The 17,817-nt window shown below is 41.2% G+C and overlaps 1 protein-coding gene across 1 annotated transcript in view; it reads right to left on the reverse strand.

The window, feature by feature from the left end:
• The window catches only part of st6galnac3 (ST6 (alpha-N-acetyl-neuraminyl-2,3-beta-galactosyl-1,3)-N-acetylgalactosaminide alpha-2,6-sialyltransferase 3), a 76,928-nt gene that overhangs the window by 45,615 nt on the left and 13,496 nt on the right, over positions 1–17,817 (reverse strand). The window contains exon 2 of the mRNA XM_076745855.1: positions 5,085–5,279. Coding sequence (XP_076601970.1) covers positions 5,085–5,279 — 195 coding nt within the window. The remainder of the gene's footprint in view (positions 1–5,084; positions 5,280–17,817) is intronic.

Raw genomic sequence — 17,817 nt, forward strand, 5'->3', positions numbered from 1 at the left:
GTACAGTGACAAAAATAAAAACGGCTGAGCTTCACAGCTTCACATGAACACTAATGACATTTACATATATTGAGAAAGTGGGTAACACCTAATCTAACAACTAAGGACCCTACAGGAGCATTTTCACTTAGTATACAGGGCTGGAATCTAGCTCCCAACAAATCACTGAACATTACGTCCTGTAAATCAATAAAATGTTACGGCCTCTTCGTCCTCTCAGCTGTGATTCATGTTTCGGTTTAACGTTCATGACAGTGCTGGTTCAGTGTGGCGTGCAGTAATCGCAAACAGAGTGCAATTTTATAATCCCAATAATTTTGCCGCTCTCTGATAAGTACAAAATCTACTCAAAGCCTTGGATTTTAATGCATGAGTGTGTTAAAAATAAAGTGGGTTATTTAAAAAAGGCAGGCTTAATGCCGGGAACACGGTCATCATTGAATTACAGCACTGGGGTGTGAACTTAACCTTGACGTTCATTAAAATGCTCTAAACACGATTAATTAATATGCAATAATTATTACATTAACATGCCAAGTCCCAGTGTGAGAAGCCTCCATGGCACTTAAAAATTCATTGATTAGCTGTAGCTGTCTGCATGGTAAAGGGGATTAATTCCAAATGCTCTTCCAGGGGCATGTACACTACACTTAAGAAGAAAAGTGTGGTTTATGTCTCAGAAAACAAATGGAAAAATCACTTTAACCACATAAAATGTAGCTTTTGCTTAGCTTTTGCTACTGGCTTGGCTCTAGGTACGGCAATGCCATTTGGTCAGTCAGTTCACCACGTTGGTCAAGAGTGACGTGTATCTAGTGCTACCTGTGTAGCAGTACTTCAGTTTTGGACCAAAGACCTGCTAAACGATGACACTGCCATCAATCAGCTCAGCTGTACTGTTTGTTTAGTGCTACTTAGCAAATGTTAGCTAAATTTAGACATAAAGGTGGTTAACACCACCTGCTACACATTAGCATGTTAGCATGCCAACATTAGCATTTAGCTTAATCCGCTCTGCCTACGTATGTTCTCAAAGAGCTGCTAGCATGGCTGTAGACTCTTTGACTTGTTCTCATGTCTCTGGTTTCGAACTTCACAGTATTTTGAACCAGGAGCTGGTTGAATCAGACCAGTTATAACAAATCACTAAAGTGTAAACACACCCAGTGAGAGACTAGCTAACTTATGCAGCCAACTCAGCCAACTGGCAAAGCTAATGCTAGCTTGCTAATACATCACCCATTTATAGCCTAGCTGACATCTGATTAAACTGCTGTTCATAATAATTATGTAAACTGAGAAGAGACACAATATACCACAAAGTAAAAATGAAATGTCAGTTCAGTTAAGCTAAAAGACCAAAAAACGCTGTTAGCAAAAAACATTATGTTAGCATAATCAGATCCTTCCCACTCATTTTGATCTGCGTGAATACTCTTAACTCTGACGTTGTGTTTGAAACCACTGCCTCACTCATTCACTTCCTCCTCTGCATCAGACACTTGACTCAATCGTGAGCAGTAAACTGAAATTTTGTACGCTCACTTTTCATAATCATTTTCGCATCACAGCCAGATGCGGTGCCGCATGACGGTAATTTCTCATCAATGAATTTGGGAGCACTGCATTGCAGGATTTGTAAAACATTCGTACATTCATTTATATTGAGGCTGACTTGACTCCATATATTTGTTCCCTCCTTTAAAACTGTTATTTCAGGAAGTTAAGTTGCAGCTTGTGAAGCTAAACTGACTTTCTGTTTACTCGGTTTATTGCTGTTGATCGGAAGGCGCTACAGATGTTCCCTCCCAACAGATTTACATATCAGTAAAGTCTTTATTAGCCAAGACGGTCCTCAAGTTTCATCATGTGAAACTAGCTGGTAGTTACTAAGAACAGCTGGTGCAACCCAGTCCACAAGATTTCTCATTAAAATAATAAAGTAAACCAAAAACAGAAGTACTTCTTTCCTCTTTTGGCCTTTGTGTACATTTCAAAAGGGCCTGGCTTTGAACATTTTCAGACCCAAATGAAAATATTGAGTTTCTGTCTCCATCAGTGATAGACCAGGGGTATGAATGGAAAATGCCACAAGACAAATGTTTTCTATTTCTCCTGAAAAGCAGAGCGGGAACAATTTATCACACCTGGAGGCAGACTCAATCAAATGAGGAAAATAAGGGAGACCATTCCCATGCTACCGGGTTATGCATTATACATGCTTGCAGGAGGTTTATAACACCCCAAATGACACCTCACTGTGGATCATGTAAGATTGCCTTACCGTCCGAGAGAAATATTACTGCTTCTTAAGGTGTTGCTGTGTGCTTAACAGAGGCTGACAGCTCGCACAGCAGGCTTTCACTCCGGACGTAATCGCTTACGACACCCAGCACAAGACTATCACCTTGACCAGACCTCCACAATTCTGTCCATCCCTTGTCAGAAAATTTCAGCGCACACAACACTTTCGACTCTCACGTTCGGGCCAATCACTGCCTCTTCTGATTCACTATAGAGAGCTCACTGCTTGGGGAATTTGAGCTGAAAAGAGGCCTAATTCTGCAGAAGCTGCCAGTCTTTCCTAATGATTTGCATAAATCTCCGTGGGGAGAGGGCAGTGATTTAAGCGGGCTTGTCTGGAGGCAGAAGGAGGTGCAGACGTAGAGATTGGTGTAAGACGTGATTGCCTCTGGGCCCGTGTTGTGTGGATCAAACTCTCTGGAGGCAGAGGATGACGCTGCGCATTAATCTGCCAATATCAGGCTGCTGAATATAACAGATCCACTTCTCATGAAGGACCAACGCATCCATCGCTTCTCCAAATCTAGATGTATTGCAGCCAAAAAGCGAAAGCGTAATCCTCATTACCTGTCAGTCGGAAATGCTGCATTCATCTCATGCGAGCAAATTATAGGATTTTACTGCGTGACTACCCAATATCCACCAGTATGAGCAGAATTTCAGCTTTCGCCGACTGCCTCCCTAAACAACAAACACATAGCTTGGTTTTTACGTTTTGATGTGGTGGGAATTAAAAGGCTTTGATATTTCAATTTCCATAAATTGTGCGGGGAATATACAGCACAGAGCTGTTTGAAGGCAGAAGAATAGGATCACGGACATGGGTGTTTGGAATTACAAAGAAATAAAGCACACAAGAGACATCAAACAGGCATTTTCAGATCCATCACAGAGAACCTGATATAATGAATTAGGGAAATCCTCCAGGAGGTGCTGCGCTTTTTGCATGATTGCATCTGAATACACCTTCATTATCGAGGTGAAGCTGCATTATGGGAGGTTAATGTTAATAGCGGTTAAAGAATACTAAGGCACAACAAAAGAAAAGGTAACTTGTGTATGATGCAAGTTATGACACTCTCACTGTAATATGACAAACCCACAAAGGTTCATTTCAAAATACGAAACGTTAGTGCTTTCATCTCAAGACACAAGATACGACATGTGTGGATAAAGGTTTAGAAATGCATGTTCTGTTTAGCATTATATGAAATCATCTTAAAAAATATATTAAAGCCAAACTCTTGTGAGGTCGTCTGTGTCACTTAGTGCAAATATCTATCAGGCAGCTTTTTTAAAAATAACCTTTGGCTTTTGGCTTTTTAAATCTATTTAATCTATAACCTTTAGCTGTAATGTTGTGTTTTATCACGTCAAATTGTCATTTCTTACTTATCATTTCTAAACACTGTAAAAGATGCTCTCAGAAAGTTTCCCCTGTATCAATAAAGGTTTCAGCCAATCTAATGCAAATGTCCTGGACTGACCAGGTATCATCCTCTATAGTTTGCCATAATTACAAAATAAAATAACTTGGGATCAGGTTTATTTGACAATATTACATCCCGCCATGACATTTACATCAATAAGGATGATGAGCTTGGACTTTGTATTCGACGTGGATAGATCTAACAGCCTCTCACGCAGCAGAAATAAACACCACAGCAGCTGGTCAGTCTGCAGTTTTTGGCTTGCACATCAAAGTTTTTCCACCGCACAGCCCTGTTTGAGCTACTGGTGAGGACAGTGGATGTGGACGTCCTCTGGAAAAGAGGAAAAATGATGAGAGGAACGATGAGTGGCATTAAAAGTGACTTTTCCCTCTATGCCTCTGCTCTTTGTGTCACTGCCTGTTTGCATGAGGACGAGCTCTTCACACACGGACGGCGGCATAACTTCAGAGCCGAGCCCACAGTGAAGGGAATGAGACAGACTTTAGGATATTTTTTACTGTCAGAGACGACAGCGCTCATTATCCATAAGTGCGACAAATGGGAGACGGTATGATCAATTCTTCAAACACAAGCGGAACACAAACCTGCAGAAATGTGGCGTCTTCTGCTCCTTCGATCCACACCCGCTTTGTTTTACACAACCATAGTTTAGGCTGAAGTGCCTATGGACGGTCTGCAAAATACGCCGTCAGCCGATGTCGACCAAGACAGGACACACAGCCTTTATTCTAATGAGTTACAAACTAACTTATGATAAAGTATGATCTGCTAAGTTAAACTTACTTTTAGATGTTCTTCAATGGATTCTTTTATCACAACATACTGTCTAAATCAAGCCTTTTTTGCACAGTTCAAACTAGCAGCATTATCAAATTATATAATGTGATAAATATAAATATTGGAACGATATGGAACTAATTATCATGGTTATATTATTAGTCATGTCAGCCAGCCCAACCTTCATTAATGTTTCTGGCTATGTTGAAAGAAGCTGTAAATAAATCACTGACGTATTATCACCTCATTAAGTTGATACGGCAAGCTTGTTAGCAAAATTAACACTTCCAGCAGAGGGAAACTGCCAAGTCAGGTGACAATTTTCTGTGGGTTTATCACAAGTGACACCCTTAAAATTGCACATAGTTATGTGAGTGAAATACAGACCAGAGCAGCTTTAAGTTGATCGGTTTGATCAGACATTATCAGCATTAACAGCAACAAAGAAATGAGACTAAACAGCAGCTCATATCAAGTCTAGTCATCTAATTGCAGATGACAAAAAATGGTTAAGATGCTGTTTCGGATTGGTCTGTTTGTGTCCCTCACCTCCTGTTTGGGGATGCTGACATAGCCCAGGTGAGGCTTGAAGGCCTTGTACGGCTGCTTGGAGAACATCCAGTGGCTGCTGAAGGTCTGACCGAACACCGGCTGCAGGAGGAAGTACGGCTTCTCCGAGTAGTTCACCACGACCACGAAGAGCGACACCGCCACGATCAGACTGGTGGCGATCAATGACTTCCTCTGTGGAGGGAGAGGAAATGCCCTTATGACAGGTCTGAAAAATGCAGCTACCGGAGACTCAAACTGAACGATCAATCAAATTGTAAATTTCATTTCTTTATTGTCAGTAGTTTGTATGAATAGAAGAGTAAACACAAAAAGCAGAGGCTGTCCAGTCGCATCAATCTGCCTGCAGCCGACAAATACTGCGTATTGTATGACAGCTGTAAACGTACTTTAAACAGGCAAATATAAATATAGTGTATAACAATAAATATACAGTACAAAAACAACAAATATATTATATTAAAGCAATAAATACAAAACATAACAACCAGGCAAGAAATGGGAAGATGATGGAGGAAAATCTTTGCAGCACATGTTGTATATGATACATGTAATGAGAAAAAATAATGCACAAATTTAATAAAGCTCATGAGACATTTGTTTCTAATTTCATCAGACACACAGCGTTAGACTGTAGCACTGTGCTTTAAAGTAATGTGAGTACATAAAACTTAATGAAAAGATTACATTTAGTTTTAGCGCCACTGATCTAATTTTAGACCCGTATTTCAAGACATGGAAGCAATGTGTGTTTCCATAGTCACGCGGATGACACACACCTGTACATCAGTGCTGAACCAAATGAACCTGCACCTACAGACTCCATTACGATCTGACTTTGGCAATAAATCCACGGATGAGCAGTAATTCGTGGATTAGAGTTAAACGAGGACAACACTGAAATCCGACTAGTCGGCCCTAAAACAAAAAGAAAAATGCTGTTTAATAATCTGAGGAAATTAACACCCGGGATTAAATCTGAGGTTACAGTTGTAGATTCAGATCTACATTTTAAGTCCTTCATCAACAAGGTGACGAATTCTTCTACCTTAAACATGCAGCAATGAAGCACGACTATTAATAAATCAAAAAGATGCAGAAAAACTGATTCATGCCTTTATTGCAGGCCGACTTAATTACTGTAATGCATTATTTACTGGCCTCCTGGAAAAACACTGATCGACTTGAGCTCATTCAAAACTCTGCAGCTCAGCTGTTAACCAGAACCAGCAGGAGAGAGCACATTAGTCCGGTTTTAGCTGCTCTGCACTGACTTCCTGTAACATTCACAATTGATTTTAAAGTCCTCCTCCTCGTACACAAAGCCCTTAATGGACCAGGACTGAGCTACATTTCTAAATCCCTTGTTTATTATTTGCCTTCAAGAACACTGTGATCATCTGCTGCTGGTTTATTGGAGGTTTCCAGCAACATGTGAAAGAAAATCTGGGAGGCAGCATCTGTCAGTTACGCCCAAAGCTCTGGAACACACTACCTACAGATATCAGGGAAGCAGCTCACTAAATATTTTTAAAAGAAAGATAAAAACTCAAGTCTTATCCCTTTGCCTCACACTGCTGTACTTTACTCTATTTGTAACTTTCCTTTATTACTACTGTTCACTGGGTTTTATTCTCCATTTGTTGTCCATTCTTTTTTTTTTATTTCCATATTTATTTTTATCTTATTTTTTACTATTATTGTTGAGAGGCTTTTATTCATCTTATTTAACATTCACTGTCTATCCCTGCTTTTATGTTCATTCTGTCTTTTTGATGTGAAGCACTTTCTGCATGTGATTCATTTGTTGTCTTTGAGCTGCATACAAATAAATCCTCACTGTACAAATCAGTATTGGAACATACTGCATCGCATGTACTGCACGGCCACAGACTACGCACACTGTAAAGATAAAAATAAAGCAAACGTCTACCTGTACAGGAGGGAGCAGTATGTTCCGAAGGTATTTTTCTGTGATTTTGTCAGCACTCATGTTTTATCGCGCGTCCTCTGCTCACTGTACTGTTTGTCAGTTGTCACAATGAATCAGCGCTGCATGCAATTAAACTGGATAATTGGACGGCTGTTTTCTAAGAGATTCCAGACAACAGTTTCCTCCTCGAGAGATAAAATGTCAAAATGATAAAAGATCAGGCTGTTTGTACAGATCAGCCACTATTTGACTGACTTCCTTCCACGACGCCTTCGATCTTATCATCATATCATTTACGGTGTAATGGCTGGTGTGGATTACTGCACCAAGCTGGAGGTTTGTTTAGATGGTTGTTACATGTGATGCTCCATTATCAGAACACATATTGAAACACATCTGTTCCTCAGCTCGTCACAGCCAGGTAACATGCTAAGGAAGGAAACGGCATGTGGAAAATAAATATGTGTTCATGAGAAAGCTCTATTTTTTCATATTGGGCAATTCAGCATTCAGTTACACATCGTCAATCTACAGTAAATTTAGTGGAGTGAGGGTTTTTTTTTTTTTTGAGATATTTCACTTCTCTCTGGCTCATTTCAGCAGTATAGCAACTGTATACTGGTATACTGGTGACATCTCTGTGAAAACTCATTTTGACTGACATGCTGGTTTGCTTTAGGGATGAAATGTAAAGAATGTGTTTTAACTGTCTCAGTATGAAGCACGTTAGTCCAGCAGTCTTCTGAGTAAAATCCCTAAAACATAAATGAGGATTAATAAAAGTGGATCTTACTGGAATCACTTTGATATTGTCTGACCAGTGAGTCACAGAGACAAGAGCCCTTACAGTTAGAAGACACTTCTGAAGTAGCAGAGCGGCTTGGAGTGCCGAGGGAAGAAAGTGTTAAATTCAATCACTGATGTTTTCAATTGAACAGATGACTCACAGTAACCTCTTCTTTTCACTTCAGATGTATCAAGTACGAGAAGCTCTCTCTGAAGCCCTCTTTCTCCTTAGTCAATTTGCACAGATTAACACTTAATCTCTGTTTATTGATGCACAGAATTTCTCTTTTCACTCCTTCTAATGTCACTGACTCATCACGTTTTAGAAGAGCTGACACGGCACATGGTTGTAAAATTATCGCGAGTTTTTTGGCCATGCTGGCGGCGTGGCTCCAGGGAAGGCAATTTCAGACTGTCCAACACTTTGATCCAGACTGAAACATTTCAACAACTATTGGAGGGGAAATTTTGTGGAGTAATTCATGTTTTCTGGATGAGGAATCTGCCTGTCTTTGGTGATCCCCTGACCTGCTGGTGGCTCTGCAGAACAAGTCAGTGTTTTCACTTATTTTGTCTTTTTGATGCATGTTTTTGCAATGATGTGGTGTCTTGTAATCCCATGTGGGGAGGACCAGATGTTTGGCCTGACACAGAAATAAACATAAACTAAATATACGGTGAAAAGTCTACCTGACAGATTGGCTCAAAATTTGATAAAGACATCCATGGTTCCTAATATATTTTATGATCCTCTGACATTTCATCCTGCTCCATCATCCAGTCAAAATACTGCAATGACACTCCCATGGCATGCTAACAAATGGTGAACATGTTAAACATTATACATCCTATACATCAGCATGTGAACACTATGCATGCAATGCTTGTTACCATGCTGACATTAGCATTTAGCTCACAGCAAGACTGTGCTTTAAACAGCTTCACAGAGCCTCTAGCATGGCTGTACATCGTTGGTCTTGTCTTATCAAAGTCAGAAGATTAAAGACCTTGTTCTGTGTGCAAAAATATGGAAATCTACTTTTCTGTTTCAGCATCTCTACCAAGAAGGCAACAGTCGGGGTGTCATTCTTTCACACATTGCAAAACAGCAAAATGATCGTCTGGAGGTAAGCGGTATTATGGCTTGGCAGAAAGCGCTGAGAGCGATGAATAATGGATAAGAGATGGAGGACGAGGAAAGGTCTCACAGAGGAGAAGCTATTGGCAGAGCTGGAGATCAATGCCCAGAAGAGAGAAAGAATCAGACGGAGATGAAAAAAGCCCGTGGTGCTACAGCATCTCGGAGCCTGGGGTGATGATAGATTTCAGCAGAATCACAGACGTGTGTTTTTTGTCCCAGGAAACTTCAATAACATGCTGCTAATCTAACAGACAACACCGGTGGGAAACTCTGGATTTTTAGGAAGGTGGTGTTTCGAAGAGTCTTTGAAGTTATCTGATGGTGAGAAGATTGGATGTGGCGTGCGGTAATGGTGAAGCCCCCACCGCCAAAGTGCCCGCACCACCACGAGCTCTGATCTCCAACATCAAACGTCCCAAGGGAGGCGCCGGAGGCTTCGCTTCTCAGAGGCGAGATCAAACATGTGTGGGGGGATGGATGAAAAAGACGGTGACCATTTGCTGCCCTGACAAGCCTATCACATATTACCAATTGCACGTATGTTACATCACGCATCATTTCATGGCATTACTGCCCATCTTTGATCACAAACAGAGGGGTCCCGACTTTGATCTTGTAACAGCACAAAGAGGACAAATGGGAAATTCTCGACTGCCACTCTGTACTTTAAGTATTTTACAAAATAAGAGAGATCACTTTCCTGAAAGGACAGTCAGTCTGTGTCATCCCAAAAAAAAAAAAATGTTAAAAATGTCAGGTCGTTTTCTGAAAATGTGCTGTAATAGCTAGTCATTGAGTCCATTATGGAGCATGAAACCAATGCCTTATAAAGCGAGAGGGTTCTTCAGCGTGAGACAAAAAAAGCAACAACCCTCAGCTCAGTCTGCAGCGCTGCAACATCCATCTGCTCTCATGAGGACTGAAAATTTCCTTGTCTCCCTCAACCTCAATCTGGCCACAAATCACAGGGGAAATGATGTGTCAAAGTCTGGAGGCGATTGGACCTGCTCGGCGTGGGCGTTTCGGGGCGCTGAACTACCACTGGCTCGAGACTCACGACTCCTCTCCACGTTCGCTCATCCATCAGGACGATCGGCCGTCGGCCTGCTGAGCCGTTTGACAGAGAAGTCGAAAGGCTTGATGTTGAGGAAGGAGTACAGTAGGGGAGTAGGGGAGCGCCAAGCGAAATGGGGACCATTAACACCAGCAGTGAGGCAGCAGAATGGCTATAAAGTTTCAACATTAGAGCTTTCAGTCAATGTTAAAACATTTCGCTTGAGGAATATGACTCCATATGCGGCTGCAACGACCTTGTTTGCGACCATCAAATCAGACAATGATGGCCATTAACTGCAGTGCCACTTATGGCTGTAGCCCGGGGACGTTTCATTTAACACCCCGCCACCGAAAGCTCTGAGGGGGCTATTTTTAAAGGTGCTAAAACCTACTGCGAGGGGGTATTGATCTCAGCCCGCAGAAAGACTGTGTGGGATCGTTGGGACCCGGGACACGAGAGAGACGTAATTTTCCACCAGTGTCTCCAGCAGAGAGCCTGTGTGACCAGAGTCTATATAGGAAGGAAAATTAGCACATTTTCACGCTGTCACACTGTTTTCCATTATTATCTAATACGTTGTTATGACAAGAATATCCATGATAGCTGCTTTGAGTGGTATTTTCAACGCAGGTCTTTTACTTATAATGGATTTGTTTCAACAATGTTACTACAACTTTTATGTAAACAGAGTATCTGAATATTTCCCCTGACAATAACATATTTAATATGAGGATGTGGCATTTTCTCGGCTCAGTTTTTGGCATCTACAGGTGTGAATAAAAGTCCAAACATTACTCTTGGTATCAATCACTGCAGCAGTTCTCCTACTTAATGTTCACCAAATAGGGAATAAACCAGTAAATTAAAGAATAATCAACAAGTAGTGCCCCATCCACTTGTGTGATGAATGAAAACTCAAAGCACATTAGCTGTATATATTGTGTAATCAAAATTTCAACTCCATCAGGCTCTATCTGAGCATGAAGGGAATACAATTTCCCAAAAAGACTCACGCTCCAGCTCAGTAAACAACAGGACCACACCGCAGTTCAATCCAAAAAGCTAATCACAATGGGTATTGGAATAATGAGAGGCTCAACCTGAAGAAAATGGCTCATGAAAAAACATATCTGGTAGCTATTTTCCAGGGCCTCCTGGGCAATAGGCAAAAAAACAGAAAATTACATTTGCAATGCAAAAACGCTACCTCCCTGGCACCTGATTCTTGCCACCACGGTCTAGCGAGCAGTTAAAATCCAATTTCAATTAAGGCGTTTGAGAAAATATTTACACTCTTTCTCACTCTTCCTCCTCTCTTTTAAGCCTCAGCGTTGTTCTCCGGGGAAAACAGACAGGAGCATAAACAAAGAGCCACTCTTGAGATTGAGAGTTTGGTCCAGACACATCGCTTAATTCGTGTCATATTTCCAGTAAAGGTTTCGCTTCAAAAGTTGGCAAGTACAAGATAACAAACTATTCTTTTCCCGGGAGGAGAAAGAGGAGGTTGACTCTGTGCTGCTGGTGACACGGTCACGCACAAGCTCCCCTCCAAATTTCACCCACAGGAGCTCCGACTGCCACAGGAGCTGTGCAAGAGAATTAATACAATTTGTAGATGTTATTGCATATATATTAGGTTTATGGCTGCATGATTAATTTAATTCATGAGCTATTTTTTGGTCTTCTTGGGATTTTTACCCCGACACGGGTACATTTTTGTTTTCTTTCCATTTCAGTCAAAAGTCCGACATTCAAAATCTTCACAGGAGCACAGAAACAATATCAGCAAAATGCACTTTAAGTATCAGATACGCCAAATGTTCCTTTCACAGTGTATATATCATATATTGTAGGATTATTGTCATGTGGAGCTGATTTTATCTGCTTTATAAAGACTTAAATCTGCACTTAGGATTACCGCCTCGTGGTTGTTTGCCTCCGCCAACCAGTCAAGTTATATTTACATCCACCTCCGTCCAGCCTCATATATGTAGTGAAGACTTCGAAGGCATTTAATAAAAGGTATGAAGTGTATTTTTTTCAAGATTATTTTTCCAGAGGAGTACAGAGGACTGATAGAGAGCTTCATCACGTGGAGCATCTTCAAGCCGTCAGCACAGAAGATCTAAACAATCAGAATCTGACAAAATGTGAAATATGGTCACAGTCTGCTGTTCTGCTCCTGAGTTATGATGTTGAATAACGGCCAGAAAAGTGTTTCTGCCGAACATCATGATGTCACAGTGAGGCTGACCTTTGACCTTTTGGAAATAAAATGTCATCCCCTCATCATTTTATCCTGTGAGACATTTGTGTGAAATTTTGTCATTATTGGCCCATGAATTCTTGAGTTACGGCCAAAAACGTGTTTTGTGAGCTCGCAGTGACCTTTGACAACCAAAATCTAATCAGTTCATCCTTGAGTACGAGTGAAAGTTTGTGCCAAGTTTGAAGAGACTCCCTCAATGTGTTCCTGAGATGCTGTGTTCATGAGAACGTGATGGATGAACAAATCGAAAATACACTGTCTCCATCCACGACTGTCGTCAGTGCGGAGGCATAAATAATGAATGTCGAAACGTTGAATGTCGAAAATACCAATCAATACTGCTTTTTAAAACGTGTTCTGGAGACATCATCACTGCATGACAGTCCCGAACATGTTGACCTGAGAAAAACATTTCTAAGCAAGCTCGTTTGAGTTGAAAAAGGGTTGAAATATTTCACTTTTCGTAAGAAAATAAAAAGGACTCACTGACTAAAACGCCTTGTGATCAAAGGGGCGTTTTGTTCACTGAACAATGCATCCAGTTTTAGCAGCTCATCACAGGTTTTGTATAATGTGTAAAAAAATGCTAAATAAATAGCAACATGCCAGATAAATGCAGTGGGAAAACACAGCATCTCCCTCTGGACTGTAGCAGAAGTATAAAGTAAAGTAAGATGGAAACACTCAGTCTCCTCTGTCCTCACTGCACTGAAGGACTGACGCAGACTTGAACTAATGCAAAGAGAAAAGCGGTTAGCATGCCTCCATGATGCTGCATTCGAGTGCTGAAGATGTTCGAGCGAACGAGCATCAGTCGTCTGGGAGGTTTGGAGCCTGCTGGTCCCTGCAGAGCCCAGCAGAGGGGGCAGTCACCTCACACAGCTGTCATGTGGCACCCAGATGGGACCAGAGGAGCTCCGGCTTTTTCTCTCTTAAAAAGGATCTGAGGAGTCCCTGTGACTAATGCTCAGGTCAGGAGAAACCTTGTAAACGTTCGCTCCCCTTTCACAGAGTTACAGTGTGTTAATCAGCAGCAGGAGGTTTATTTCTTTTCAACTGTTCCCAGAAACTCCAGCAGCACTGAAACGTGTTGACTCTGCGACTGCAAACAATCCAGCTCGTTCATTTACATTTTTCTTTCCGCAGTGTTTGTCAGAATCTGCTTAGCCAATAACATATTTCTCATAATCCATCATCTTCATAAAAAATCACTTTCTGTTGTTGAATTTGCTGGTTAATCTTAATCTGTCCTAAAAATGTGTTTGTTTTTATGTGGATGAGACGCTGCAGGGGGCGACTATAAAGAGGAAATGCCCTTTTTACCCACTTATTTTTGCAGAGCGATGAAACATCAGTGCTGCAAATCTCTTCTGAGGAGCTTAGAAACTTAAATAACAACAAGGCAAAACTTTCCCAAGCTTTGCACACAATTCATTTCCTGATGACATGAGCGTTAGTCCAACAAATCAGCAAACTGAGAGCGAACCAGAGCTCCTGCACGCTGATGGTCCGTTCGACAAAGTAGCTGACTGTGTGAGATTTCTGCTTCCTTTAACTTTAATACCACACCGATATTAATGACCTGCACATGACACACTGAACGAAGGTCATGGGGATGACTTCAGTTTAGTGTTACGACAATTAGCTGATTGATCGGTTCGTCGCTTGACAGGAAATTAAATATGAAAATTTCCAATTGTACGAGTGCAACTTATCTCTTCTCTGTCTTCTATACCATCGCAAACTGAATATCTCTGAGTTCTGGACTCTTAGTCAGACACGTGGAAGACATCACATTGGGAACATTTTGACTATTTTCTGACATTTTAGTGACTTAACAGGCAATCAGCTCATCAAAATAATCAACCACAGAATAAATAATGAAAATATAATTGTTAATTGCAGCCTGGCATAAAGCCATAGCCCAAAGGTTTATACCACTGCAAGTCTTTCATATCTCTAAACATTTCAGACCACTGTGGGCAATGTCACAAACCACTGAATACCGGATTTTTATATAATTACAGCATCAGTGTGATAAAGTACCTTCATTTGTCAGGCTGTTCATTTTGCTGAAAGAGCCAAAATTACATTCCAGTCTAGTAATTTTGTCCAGGAAGAGTTTTTAAAATGCTCAGAAACTGACAAAACTCCCTCCACTGATGACGATCACAGCAAATATCGATATCATAATATTTAAGCTGATCATGCAGTAGCAGGCGATTTTAACTCTTATCGCCAAGAGACAAGACCAGATTTGTCTGTGATGTTTTGTACCAAAGGATGACAAACAGATACTTCTGGTCCAGTCTTTCGTTTTAAGAAGAGTTCATTTCAGTTTAGGGATCAATTTGTATTTAAAGTGTTCACACCAGAAACAAGAAGTTTCTGTATACAGGCCAATACGGTGAGTCTGTGAGGTGTCATTTGGAGTGAGCACGGTTCCTCTTTCTGTATTTTCACATTAAAACCACTGCTTAATGCTGTGCAGAGGAAACTTGAATCACTCCTCATGTGGACCACACCTCCTTCCTCCAGTACAATGACAAAAACATCCTGATGCTGATGCCCTTGGCTCACACTACTTCCGCTGTATCACCCTCATCAGCGGTGACATATGAAAAGAAAATCCTTCAATCCAGGTCAAATGAACACTAATCTGCTCTGTTGGCATGATACTGCATCATTATAGTGCAGAGCATCACAGAGAATCTTAATCTGGCCCCCAAAAAGAATCTGGCTGTTTTCATGTGGATGAGACTCTGCAGGGGGCGACAATAAGGAAGAAAACACTCTCTATGCTCACTTCATTCATAAATAAGAACAGTAATTCTGCAGATCCCAGCCTTAATCAGAGCATGTGGATGTAAATGTGTGTGTGTGCATGTGTGTATCTGCACACGTGTACTTGTATGCGTGACTACGACGGGAAAGCAGTCAAAACCCATTTGACTAATGCATATCTGATATCAAATGGAACATAATCCCCACAAGTATAAAGGATTAAACACTCTACAATATTCACTTCCCCATCTGGATCCAGGAAAGTTTTGGGACGAGGAAAAAAAAAACAAAAAAACAGCACCATATGTTCACAGAAACAGCTTGGTGAAGCTCTGTGCTCTGCTGCGTAGGTTGATGCTTGAGAAAGTGAAGAATTTGTCAAAGTGAAAAAAAAAAGAAAAGAAAAAGCTGCTTTTTGTGGCACTTTGAGAAGCTGAGAAGCTGCATGTCTGTGAGCACAATGAGTCTACCTGTCAGGAACAGATCATACTCTGATTTTATGTTTGACTGTAACTTATTCCGCTGCCATAAAGACTCTCTGCTGTGTGGAGACAGAGACATCAACGTCTTTTTCTTCCTCGCAGCACTTAAAACAGTTGTTTCTCTGGATTGGGCTCTTTGTTTCATTTGATGATGCTGCGTCTCAGGCTTATAACACGCAGCGTTCCAGAGACGTCAAACTAGGGATATTTTTCACGTTGCGCTAATCTGACATCATCTCAGTATGATTTCAATATTTATAATCCATAAAGCTGCTGCAATATGATTAATTGTTAGCATTCTTATAGTAAGAGGTCCCTTGTATTGACGAACCTGCAGAGGATTACCACATCAGCTCTTTGGAGCGTTTTAGTGTCTTTCAGCTCGTTGTTGTGGTTTTACAGCTGCTACTCTACCGTTTTGGTTCAGTCCCAAATGCTGTAAAAACCCACTGTACACTACGCTGCCAGCGCCAGACAGACAGTGACTAACACAGTGGAGCACGTAAAGAGCCACATATTTCTCTCCAGAGTTGGTGGAGACCAAAAATGAAGTAAAGGCTCACCAGAAGAAAACAAACGTGACTCCATGTCTGCTGGATGTGTGAACAGTTAGCTGTCTGCTAATAAGTTTTCCATATAAACTTAAAAGCTGATACATCAATGTTGTGCTCATGGCTTGTTTCTGCTGCCCACAAGTCGTCGGAAATAAGAACCGTTTCTTCACTATTTTCACAGATTTCACAGACAAAGCGAATAATCGAGATTAATCAATAATAAAAATAATCCATAGTTGGAGCCCTGTCATGACATCATTTAAAGTCACGATCACCAACCCCTCATCTGAGGATGGAGGGGATCATATACTGTGCCCAGCCCTCTGAGAATCATCAGTGATTGTGGATTTATGACTGTATCTGTGGTCTCCTTATTCTTTTCCTTGCTTCTGTGACGTGTAATTGTAACTTTATGCGTGATTGTTGAAGTTTGTTAAAACTACTAAACTGTAAATCAAACAATAAAAAGAATGAATAAACAGCATGAAGGCTGGGACAGCCTGGCCATAAAGATACAGTAGCTCCATGTATCAGACCACCTGCTCCACTCACTTGTCTTTTATGGGCAAACGGAGACTGAGAACGTTCCCTCTTCTATAATATCTATAACTTCTATTGCCGAGGGTTATATTTAGAGAGAGCATCCAGCCAAAATGTCTAGCGGCATTCAGCCAATCACAGAAGATTACTTCTGCCACTCAATTATGGCATTTTGGCTTTATCCTACTGTAATATCTGAGTTTTGAGGTGGCTCTTGTGTTCGCAGATGGCCAGCGGGCAGGGGGAGGCCGCACCGCCGGCCAAGAACAAAGCTACTGTATAGTCATGAATCTACTGCTCGCCAGCCACCACAGATGTCCTAACTTTAAGGGGCTGCAGACACACAGTGTGCAGGAGAAACTTAAGTGCAAAAACACAATTAAATGCACCAGCGAATGCAACAGGGAGCAGATGCCGCACATCCAGTTCTGAATTACTATGGAGTACTTTACAGCCGAATAGCAATTATTCTCCCTGTCTCTTTGTGTTTGAAGGGTAAAAGCAGGGGGGAAGCTGGCTGCTGAGAAAAACATCGACCAGAGAAAATCTATTTCAATTTGCCAAATGCCAGTGCAGGATTACTGACATTTAGCAACTGATATTTTCCAAGAAACTCAATAGTATCCCTCCATAACTCCATAATAGAGCCTCTCATTGATAGTGATTACACACAGCATGACTGCTCACGCAGAGAAATGTGTGTATATACGCCACCGATGCAATACATGTGAGAATCTGAGAGGATTAGACAGAAGACAGATGCGGTACATCATCTGCAGGACGAGGGAACAAACAGCATCGCCAATTTCCTCCTCCACTTCACTAAACAGATGTCCGGCCTCTGCAGACATTCTCCTAAAGTTGTTATTTGTTAAAGAACGTGTCTGACAAGGAAACGTCTCCTCAAGGCTGCCAGAGACAGAAAGTAGCAATGAACACTGAATGTTCAAGAGGCTCAGCAATAAAAGGAATTTGTCCTGTTTGGAGCTCAGGCCTCACAGTGATGATGACTAAGATGCGCTGAGGTGACAAATGCACTGTTCTGAATGGCAAGGTTATGTGCGTCTGCTTTAAGTTGATGCTTTCACAACATAAACATCACTCAGTCTGTTCACCCTGCAGAAGAATGTGGAAGAAGAAAGAAATAAAGAAACACTGCAAATCCT

This window comes from Chaetodon auriga, chromosome 12, assembly GCF_051107435.1.
Source record: "Chaetodon auriga isolate fChaAug3 chromosome 12, fChaAug3.hap1, whole genome shotgun sequence".
NCBI lineage: Eukaryota > Metazoa > Chordata > Actinopteri > Chaetodontiformes > Chaetodontidae > Chaetodon > Chaetodon auriga.